At 35.0% G+C, this 10,865-nt stretch overlaps 1 protein-coding gene across 1 annotated transcript; it reads right to left on the bottom strand.

The window, feature by feature from the left end:
• Window positions 1-1,912: 1,912 nt before the first annotated feature.
• Window positions 1,913-10,103, bottom strand: c17h8orf74 (chromosome 17 C8orf74 homolog). The gene is made up of 4 exons (XM_056476408.1): window positions 10,043-10,103; window positions 9,602-9,791; window positions 7,130-7,527; window positions 1,913-2,119 (listed from the first exon to the last, which is right to left on the bottom strand). Exons 1-4 carry the CDS (start codon window positions 10,085-10,087, stop codon window positions 1,913-1,915), a joined length of 840 nt encoding a protein of 279 aa, XP_056332383.1. The 5' UTR covers window positions 10,088-10,103.
• Window positions 10,104-10,865: the final 762 nt, after the last annotated feature.

Here is a 10,865-nt window from a genome sequence, read left to right as displayed (position 1 = left end):
AGGGCGTAGGTTTGTACTTGACATTGGTGGGGATAAACAACCCCCCCCACCCCCATCACCCAAGAGTGAACATATATATATTATTTATTGCAATTATTTATTTAACTGCTATTAAATTATATTAATAATTAATCCTCTCTTTTTACAGTTTATTAAGTTTTAGGCCTGTAGCCAAGGGGGGTTCGGGTGGTTCGAAAGACCAAAGTTGGATTATTATTATTATTTTTGAATTTTTCTTATTATTCAAATGGCCAAATTCTGAAGGAGGAAAATTTAATGTGCTGGCCAGTTTGTTAATTGCCTGTAGGCTTCAGTTTTTAATTTAAAACAAGTTTTAACAGATTTCTAAAAAAAAAAAAAAAAATTATGATAGATGATAATAAATTTGTATTTTAAAAATAAGCATCTTTTCATATTTTTTATAAAAAAAAAGTTCATTTAATTGTAATATAAAACTAAATGTACAATTGTAATTAAAAACTTAAAATAGTAAAATAGTGTGATAAGTAATTTGACAGAAAGGTTGAAAATATTTTTGGTATATCAAAAAGTGTGGTTATGATAACCATCCGACAAGATAACCCAGCAAAAATGAGTTCTTAAAATGTCACTAAAATCTAATATTTACACACACACACACATATACACACACATATATATATATATATATATATATATATATATATATATATATATATATATATATATATATATATGTGATTTAAGTGTTGGTGCCAGGCGAGCTGGTCTGAGTATTTCAGAAACTGCTGATCTACTGGGATTTTCACGCACAACCATCTCCAGGGTTTACAGAGAATGGTCAGAAAAATAGAAAATATCCAGTGAGCGGCAGTTCTGAGGGCGCAAATTCCTTGTTGATGCCAGAGGTCAGAGGAGAATGGCCAGACTGGTTCTAGCTGATAGAAAGGGAACAGTAACTCAAATAACCACTAGTTACAACTGAGGTCTGCAGAAGAGCATCTCTGAACGCACAACACGTCCAACCTTGATGCAGATGGGCTACAACAGCAGATGACCTCCAGTCAGCTAAGAACAGGAAACTGAGGCTACAATTCACACAGGCTCACTAAAATTGGACAATAGAAGATTGGAAAAACGTTGCCTGGTCTGATGAGTCTCGATTTCTGCTGCCACATTCAGATGGTCGGGTCAGAATTTGTTGTCAACAAAATGAAAGCATGGGTCCATCCTGCCTTATATCAACGGTTCAGGCTGGAGGTGGTGGTGTAATGGTGTGGGGGATATTTTCTTAACACATTTTGGGCCCATTAGTACTAATCACTAATTGAGCATCGTGTCAACACCGCAGCCTACCTGAGTATTGTTGCTGACCATATCTATCTCTTTATGACCACAGTGTACCCATCTTCTGATGGCTACTTCCAGCAGGATAACGCATCATGTCATAAAGCGTGAATCATCTCAGACTGGTTTCTTGAACATGACAATGAGTTCACTGTTCTCAAATGGCCTCCACAGTCACCAGAGCTCAATCCAATAGAGCACCTTTGGGTTGTGGTGGAACGGGAGATTCACATCATAGATGTGCAGCCGACAAATCTGCAGCAACTGCGTGATGCTATCATGTCAATATGGAGCAAAATCTCTGAGGAATATTTCCAGCACCTTGTTGAATCTTTGCCATGAAGGATTTAAGCCGTTCTGGAGGCAAACGGAGGCCAACCTAAAACTAGTAAGGTGTACCTAATAAAATGGCCAGTGTATATAGTAACAGTACATATAATTTTAAGTAACTGTTCATATACTTGATGAAACCAAGTCAACAAAACCTTTATAGTATGTACAATTTAATTAAATTAAGATTCATTTGGTAAGATGTGTGGATTGGGAACTAAATGAGCATGGACATCTCAAGTAATAAAACTATATGTCAAATTCCCTTCTTTTTGGATCTTGTTGGCGTTACCAATCTTTGTTTATCAGGGAAAACAGGTGTATAATCAAGCTGTCTTTGTACTTCAGACTGTCTCAGTTTAACCTGCAGTAGATTTTCTGTCAGGCGAGTTTCCTTCGTCAGAGACTCCATTATAATCTCTCCTTGCAAACGCAGAACACTGTGCAGCAGTTCTTCAACCTCCTACAGGAATAAGAACATATGACACACACACACACACACACACACACACACACATACACACAAACATGCTTTGTGATTAAATCTTTCATTTTTATCCCCAAATGAGTTTTCAAAAGAGCATAATAGAGCATGTGTGTAAGTAGTCACAATAAAACCCATTTGTTTGCTTCAGCTCGTTTCCCATCAGACAAATATGAGGGAATAGAGAGGAAACCGTAAAGTAAAAACCCCATTTATTTTCTCCACAGTGAAATTGATTTTCGGCGATAGCGCATAAACCTTTCAGGGCAGACCTACCGCCAGCTCGGAAGCTGTTAAGAGATGATCTATGCTTTTATAGAGGCCACAAGTCCTAGTCTTGTGTGTTCATTTTTATATTGTGGAACTAAAGCGGTTGTGCTCAACAGGGTTAAATAACAGTGCTGCGCTCATTTAATCCATCTTAATCCATCTGGTAACTGCTGACAGCCCGCAAATACTTAATGAAGTGCTCTATAATGTCTTTGGTATGAGTGTGATGATTGTAAAATAGTGTTAATTAGTAGTAAATAACTAGCTATTGTAACAAAATTACGTATGCACTGCAAAAGTAAGCGATTACTGTTCATTTTTAGGTAATTTAATTAGTTACTTGTAATTTACATGCCTTTAATACTGTAAATAAATACAAGAATTCTGTATATATCAATCCATTTATTGTTTTCCAAATACATTATTCTATTTTTCAGTACAATTTTACATGTTGCCCCCTACCCTAGGTTTTTTATTTATTTATTTATTTATTTATTTATTTATTTACTTATTTATTTATTTATTCAATTATTTATTTATTTAATTATTTATTTATTTATTTATTTTTTTATTTATTTACTTATTTATTTATTCAATTATTTATTTATTTATTTTTTATTAAGATTATTTTATTATACATTTTAATCCATTTCTAATCCATGTAATCCATTTCTTTTTCTTAATAATTTTTATTATGTTATTTATTATAATATTTTATTATTTTTATTATATTTGTTTCTGTGTAGTTAAAAAACAAACAAAAAAACTAATATACCTTTGTCATCGAATACCTGTAATGTATTGTACTTTTTGTCAAAAACACAATAAAAAAAAATAAATAAAATGTTACATGTATTAATTATTAGGATGATTACATATTCTTAAGTCAGAAATCAGTGCATGACAATATTTAGTATTTATATTATATTAATATTTTTATCTATTTTAATATATTAATAATTTATATTATTTAATATAAAATATTTTTAAAATATTTTTAAATTCAGAGTAGCAGAGTAAATAATTACAATTAAAGAAACAATTAATTGAGTAAGATAGTGATGTCGATCTATGATTTCATTTTTACATTTATGAATAGTTCATTTACTCAATCATTTTAGAGCATTACACACTCGAAAAAATGGTCGCTTGTTCAAACTACTTATTTAAAAAAGCTGAAACGACACAATTATTGGGGTTTTGTTGGGATAACTTAATTGTTTTATGTTCAATCCAATTAAATTCATAAAAAAAGTAAAAAGTTAACCTAATTTCTTCATGTTGTCCGAAAACAAATCGATCGTGTGCAGGGCCGGATTAAGACCAAATTGGGCCCTGGGGCTATAGCAAACCCAGGGGACCAATTTATTTTCTTGCCTCACAAAAGTATTTTTGGTCACACTTTGTTGATGGTCCGTTTGTTGAATTTAAGTTACATTGCATCTACATGCGAGTGTGTGTGTGTGGATGTTTCCCAGAGATGGGTTGCAGCTGGAAGGGCATCCGCTGTGTAAAAACTTGCTGGATAAGTTGGCGGTTCAATCCGCTGTGGCGACCCCGGATTAATAAAGGGACAAAGCCAACAAGAAAATGAATGAATGAATGCATCTACATGTCAACTAATTCTCATTAGATTATAAGTAGACTGTTAGGTTGGGGTTAGGGTTAGTGTAAGTTGACATGTACTTGCAAAGTTTCTTATAGTCAGTTAAATGTCTGTTGAAGGAGCAGTATCAGCAGATATTAAGCTCGCTGGTTCGAGCCTCGGCTGGGTCAGTTGGCATTTCTGTGTGGAGTTTGCATGCTCTCCCCGTGTTGTTGTGGGCTTCCTCCCGGTGCTCCGGTTTCCCCCACAGTCCAAAGACATGCGCTATAGGTGAATTGAATAAACTAAATTGGCCATAGTATATGTGTGCACATAAGAGTGTATGGGTGTTGCCCAGTGATGGGTTGCAGCTGGAAGGGCATCCGCTGTGTAAAACATATGCTGGATAAATTGGCGGTTCATTTCACTGTGGCGACCCCTGATTAATAAAGGGACTAAGCTGAAAAGAAAATGAATGAATGAATGAATGTTTACTTAACTCAAATTTTTTATGTTCAATGATGAAATTAGTCGGCGGTTCATTCCGCTGTGGCGACCCCAGATTAATAAAGGGACTAAGCCGAAAAGAAAATGAATGAATGAATGAATGTTTACTTAACTCTTTAATTTTTTATGTTCAATGATGTAATTAGTCGGCGGTTCATTCCACTGTGGCGACCCCTGATTAATAAAGGGACTAACCTGAAAAGAAAATGAATGAATGAATGTTTACTTAACTTAAATTTTTTATGTTCAATGATGTAATTAGTCGGTGGTTCATTCCGCTGTGGCGACCCCAGATTAATAAAGGGACTAAGCCGAAAATAAAATGAATGAATGTAATTAGTAATTTGAAGAAACTTGCCCAACTCTGCTGTGGGAGAATTAAGGATAACTCCAGCCTTCACAGTTTAGATTTGTGCTGTAAAATAGCAGAGTTTGCAAGATGTTTTTTTTAGGTCAGTGCTGCTGAAAGGCCTGTGGTTTCGCATCAGAGCCCATCAGAGACTGACTTTGATGGTTTTTGAAGAGGTAATGGTGTGCCAACAGCTACAGGGCAGCTTAAGACCACAATCCTGTTTTATATTTTACCACTGAGCAGGAAACCACACTTCAGGTTGCTTCAGGGCCACTGTGCACACTTTAAAATCCTTCTGTTTTTTATAAAAAGGTCAATAAAATACTAAACAAATAAAAATTATTGTTATAAATCATCACTTTTAGGGTGTTTACAAAGTCATTCTTATGGAAAAAAAAAACACAATGAAAAATACTGTACAGTAAAACATTATTTGATATATTACATGTGTGCAAAAGTAGTGCTTACATTTTTAAATATACTGCAACATGTATATGGCTATATAGTGATAATAAAATATACTGACCAGACACTATGTATGGGATGAAATAATATAAGGTCAAAAACTACACTAGTATCTTTAAATGTTATAGTCAATTTTTTACTTGCCTAGTTACATATTCATAAACTAAATTTTTTAAGTATATTACATTAATATATATATTATATTTCACTAAATCTATCTATCTATCTATCTATCTATCTATCTATCTATCTATCTATCTATCTATCTATCTATCTATCTATCTATCTATCTATCTATCTGTCTGTCTGTCTGTCGTTTCATGCAAAAGTTTGGGCCCCCCTCTGTGGTTGCATAATTATGTGCCCTTTCTTTATAAGAGAAGATCACAGTGAAATGCCATTCGGTTTCTAGAGAAAGCTAGATAATGTAATGTTTTTTTCAGACAGAAATACGTAGTGTAACAGTATTGAGATGTGTGAAATTAAATTGAAACTGAAAAATAGGCTATGCAAAAGTTTGTGCACCCTCTCTTTTGTGTGGATTTCAAAACCTGTAGTCACTCAATGCTTTCTGATTACAACACGAAATTGATTTGAGTGACTCTGTAAACCTTTACAATCCTAACACAGGTGCAACCAGTCATGAAAAAGGATATTTAAGATACCTTAAAAGAACTTCCTAATGACCTGAATCTAGGACAATTTACCAACATGAATTAGGAGACGGATACAAAAAGCTATGACAAAGGTTTAAAGTCTCTATCTCCACAGTCAGAAATATAGTAAGAACCACAGGAACAGTTCTTGTGAAGGAAAGATGTGCTAGACCAAGAAAAATATCTGAAAGGCAAAGGCGAAGAATAGCTAGAATGGTCACAGACAAACTACAGACCACCTCCAAAGAGCTCCAGGAACATCTTGCTGCTGATAATGTCATCGTACATCAGTCCACAGTTCAGCGCACTCTTCACAAAAAACAGCTCAATGGAAGGCGATGCAGAACAAGCCTTTTCAGTATTCTGCCAACAAGAAGAGTCGTTTGAGGTATGCAAAGGCTCATCTGGACAAGCCTGAATCATTTTGGAAAAATATACTGTGGACAGATGCCACAACCATAGACGCTTTGCATGACGGAAAAATAACACAGCATTCCAGGAGAACAACCTACTCCTTACTGTAAAATATGGTGGAGGGTTCATTGTGCTGTGTGGATGTGTAGCAAGCACAGGTACTGGAAACCTTGTCAGAGTTAAAGGTTGCATGGATTCCAACCAGTCTCAGCAGATTCTTAGGAACAATGTTCAGAGATCAGTTAAGAGGCTGTAATTACGACAGGGTTGGATGTTTCAGCAGGACAATGACCCAAAGCACAGTTCCAGATCTATCATGGAATTAATGCTCAAACACGATACAATGTTCTAGAATGGCCATCCCAGTCCCCAGACTTGAACATCATTGAAAATCTATGAATTGATTTAAAAGGGCCCTTTCATGCTTGGCACCTATCAAACTTAACTGAACTGGAGAAATTTTGCAAGGTAGAATGGCCCAAAATGCTTAAGCACGAATTCAGAGACTTATCCTTGGCTATAAGAAGTGTCTACAGGCTTTTATTCCAGCCAAATGTGGCTGTACAAAAGATTGATGTCAATATTCTGTTAGCGTGACCAAATTTTTGCACCTACAATCTACCTACCTACCTATCTTTCTATTTACGGGTAGTCGGTTTTATTTAGAAAACACCCAGATATCACCTAAAACATCCTAGCAAAATTGAGTCAGTATGCTGTAAATGTCTGATATTCAGTACCTGTCTGCTCATCTGTCCTTCATCCGGCAGACTGTGTAATCTGTCCTGCAGGGTACTCATGATCTGAGTCCGGCTGGTCTCTCTGAGCTCCTGGATTTCTGCTTGTGTTCTGGACTGAGCCGAACGCAGCTCCTCCACAATCTGCTGTTGTTTCCACCGCTCGGCGTCTGTTCCTTCACTGAGAGGCTGCGGCTGAGGAGGTGTTTCAATCTGAAGATCTCGTCTGATGCGTTTCAGACTCGTCTCACCGCTGAACGCTGCCTGGTAGAGCCGCTGATGGGGAACGTATGTTTGCACAATGAAGTCCAGAAGAACAGCATGATGAGTCGAGGAGAGGCAAGGATTAATCTGTGATAAACCTGCCTTCACAAGACTAATGACCTCAGATGACTTTAAACCTGATATGAGGATTAAAAACAGCAGAGATGTTAATTGTTTATGAATAAAATATTACAAATTGTAAAAATAATTTAATAGTACGGTTATTTTATCCATCTGTTTGTCTGTCTGTCTGTCTGTCTGTCTGTCTGTCTGTCTGTCTGTCTGTCTATCTATCTATCTATCTATCTATCTATCTATCTATCTATCTATCTATCTATCTATCTATCTATGAGGCATGTGATCAGCTTAGGACAAAAAAGAAGGAAGACGAGATCCTGCCCCTTCAAAAAAATAAAATAATTATTTGTGGCCATCACGGTGGCGCAGTGGGTAGCACAATTGCCTCAAAGCAAGAAGGTCCCCCATAAGTCCAAACACATGCACTATAGGTGAATCGGGTTAGCTAAAATTGACCGTAATGTATGAGTGTGATTATCTATCTATCTATCTATCTATCTATCTGTCTGTCTGTCTGTCTGTCTGTCTGTCTGTCTGTCTGTCTGTCTGTCTGTCTGTCTGTCTGTCTGTCTGTCTGTCTGTCTGTCGGTCGGTCGGTCGGTCGGTCGGTCGGTCGGTCGGTCGGTCTGTTTGTCTGTCTGTCTATCTATCTATCTATGAACAAATATATATTTCATTAAATTTATCTATCTATCAATCTATCTCTCTCTCTGTCTAGCTCCAAATATATATTACATTCTATCTATCTATCTATCTATCTATCTATCTATCTATCTATCTATCTATCTATCTATCTATCTATCTATCTATCTATCTATCTATCTATCTCTCTCTCTGTCTGTCTAGCTCCAAATATATATTACATTCTATCTATCTATCTCTCTCTCTGTCTGTCTAGCTCCAAATATATATTACATTCTATCTATCTATCTATCTATCTATCTATCTATCTATCTATCTATCTATCTATCTATCTATCTATCTATCTATCTATCTATCTATCTATCTATCTATCTATCTATCTCTCTCTCTCTCTGTCTGTCTAGCTCCAAATATATATATTACATTCTATCTATCTATCAATCTATCTCTCTCTCTGTCTGTCTAGCTCCAAATATATATTACATTCTATCTATCTATCTATCTATCTATCTATCTATCTATCTATCTATCTATCTATCTATCTATCTATCTATCTATCTATCTATCTATCTATCTATCTATCTATCTATCTATCTATCTATCTATCTATCTATCTATCGGTCTTTTTGTTTGTCTGTCTGTCTATCTATCTATCTATGAACAAATATATATTTCATTAAATTTATCTATCTATCAATCTATTTCTCTCTCTGTCTGTCTAGCTCCAAATATATATTACATTCTATCTATCTATCTATCTATCTATCTATCTATCTATCTATCTATCTATCTATCTATCTATCTATCTATCTATCTATCTGTTGGTCAGTCGGTCTGTCTGTCTATCTATCTACAAATATATATTTCAGTAAATTTATCTATCTCTCTCTCTGTCTGTCTGCCTGCCTGTCTATCTCCAAATATATATTACATTCTATCTATCTATCTATCTATCTATCTATCTATCTATCTATCTATCTATCTATCTATCTATCTATCTATCTATCTATCTATCTATCTATCTATAAAAAATATTACTATTTCACTAAATATCTATCGATCTGTCTGTCTGTCTACCTACGGTATCTATCTATATTTTTTTATAGAATTATGTATCTCTACAATAAAAAACAACTGAACAAAAAGTGACAAACTAATGATCTAAATATAAAGCTATCGATTTGAATTACTTTTACATTATTAGCCACGTTAGTAAATCAAACTTCCAATGACACCATCAGAATGAAGACAAATTTGACATGAAATTATCAGTTAACATGACATTAACTAATCTACAGCCTGTAACTAATTTGATTTCGAACGTGTTGTGATGAATAAACATGTTTTGCTAATTATGTTTTAAGGTAAAACGCCAAGGTAAAAAGCCAGACCTCTGCGCGTTCCTGTGACGATCACGTGATGAAGTATTTACGCGCTAATCAAAATATCAGTTTGAAGGAGCTCAAATGGACGGCGAAATAGATAACCCACCGTTGATTTTCGGCAGGAGGTCTTTGGAAATATTAGCCACTTGTACCACTATGGACCACGGCAGTCCTCGAGTCACCGCAAACATCACATTCTCATACACAAACTCCTGATGTAAAAACTGCCGCTTATCGTCGCCATCAAACTCCATCCATTCAAAACAGCGGCTCAATCGACCAATACCTTCATCTCTCTGAAAAAAAAACAGAATATAGAAGTTTTTATTCAACGAGTGAGCAGTGAATACGCACAAACGTCCTTCAAACTGAATGATGATGGATTTACTGGATCGTGACATAATACTTCATACAGCATCGGGTTTCTCTGCTCTGTCAACAAGTGTATGCGCGCGCAGGTAAGAAACAGCCGTCGATTTAGTGTATCTCATGCTGTTTATTTGTGTGTGAATGTGGTGAAATGAGAGGTAAAGGGCTGCAGGTTTACCTTCATCCTCGAAATCTCTTGTAATGTGTGTATGGAGGCCATCATGACAGCTGTTGTGTTGTTGTTGCCAGGAAACCCAGAAGACTTGAAACTGCACTCTCTGTTTCTATTAATACAAGCTGTATGTTCTGGTAACACACACCAACATCTAGACTAATAATGTTCTGATAATAATTTTGATATTCTGTTAGACCTACATAATGAGCAACAAGTATGAAACGTTGAACAAATAATATTTTGTTTAATGATAAGTTTAATGCCATTTTATTTTAGAAAATAATAATTTGATAAGCATCAGACCTGTAGCCAGCCTGGTGAAAGGAGTGGTTGTTTTTTTCTCAAAAGTGAACCTTTTTGGGGTTATTCGCCTCATTTTCTATTTAATTATGAGCTTTCAATTCTAGCGACATTTTAAGCACTATTTTTTAGCTGGATTAGCTTGTCAGGTAGTCATATTAACCACATGTTTTGATGTACCAAAACCTTTCCATAAGATTTAGAACAAAGAAATATGAATAAATGCTTGTTTTTAGGATACAAATGTGTGACATCATATTACATCATTAGAAAAATAGGAATCTGTTAAAGTTTTAAATTAAAAATTGTGTCCTATTGTCATTTATTAGGCAAATAACAAACTTGCCAGCACGTTAAATTTCGGCCACTTAAATAATAAAAATTTCAACATAATAATAATAATAATAATGTTGAGCTTTTTCTAGCCTCTCTTGAAAAAAAAGTACATTTAAATTTTTATGGTTAACAACATTAGCCAAATTAGTATTCAAATTAATTTGAATATAGGCTGCTTTTGGTGCTTCAC

The sequence above is a fragment of the Danio aesculapii genome, chromosome 17, assembly GCF_903798145.1.
Source record: "Danio aesculapii chromosome 17, fDanAes4.1, whole genome shotgun sequence".
NCBI classification, from domain to species: Eukaryota; Metazoa; Chordata; class Actinopteri; order Cypriniformes; family Danionidae; genus Danio; species Danio aesculapii.
Note: the sequence above shows the minus strand (reverse complement) of the source record. Positions and strands in the feature narration are given on the sequence as shown.

What these genes read in the sequence shown, in the direction of transcription:
- c17h8orf74 (XM_056476408.1), bottom strand. Translation starts at nt 10,087, where the DNA reads ATGATGGCCTCCATACACACATTACAAGAGATTTCGAGGATGAAG. An exon ending in CCTCCTGCCGAAAATCAACG is followed by an intron (nt 7,528 to 9,601) that starts GTGGGTTATCTA and finishes TCCTCATATCAG; the next exon opens with GTTTAAAGTCATCTGAGGTC. An exon ending in AAGGACAGATGAGCAGACAG is followed by an intron (nt 2,120 to 7,129) that starts GTACTGAATATC and finishes TTATTCCTGTAG; the next exon opens with GAGGTTGAAGAACTGCTGCA.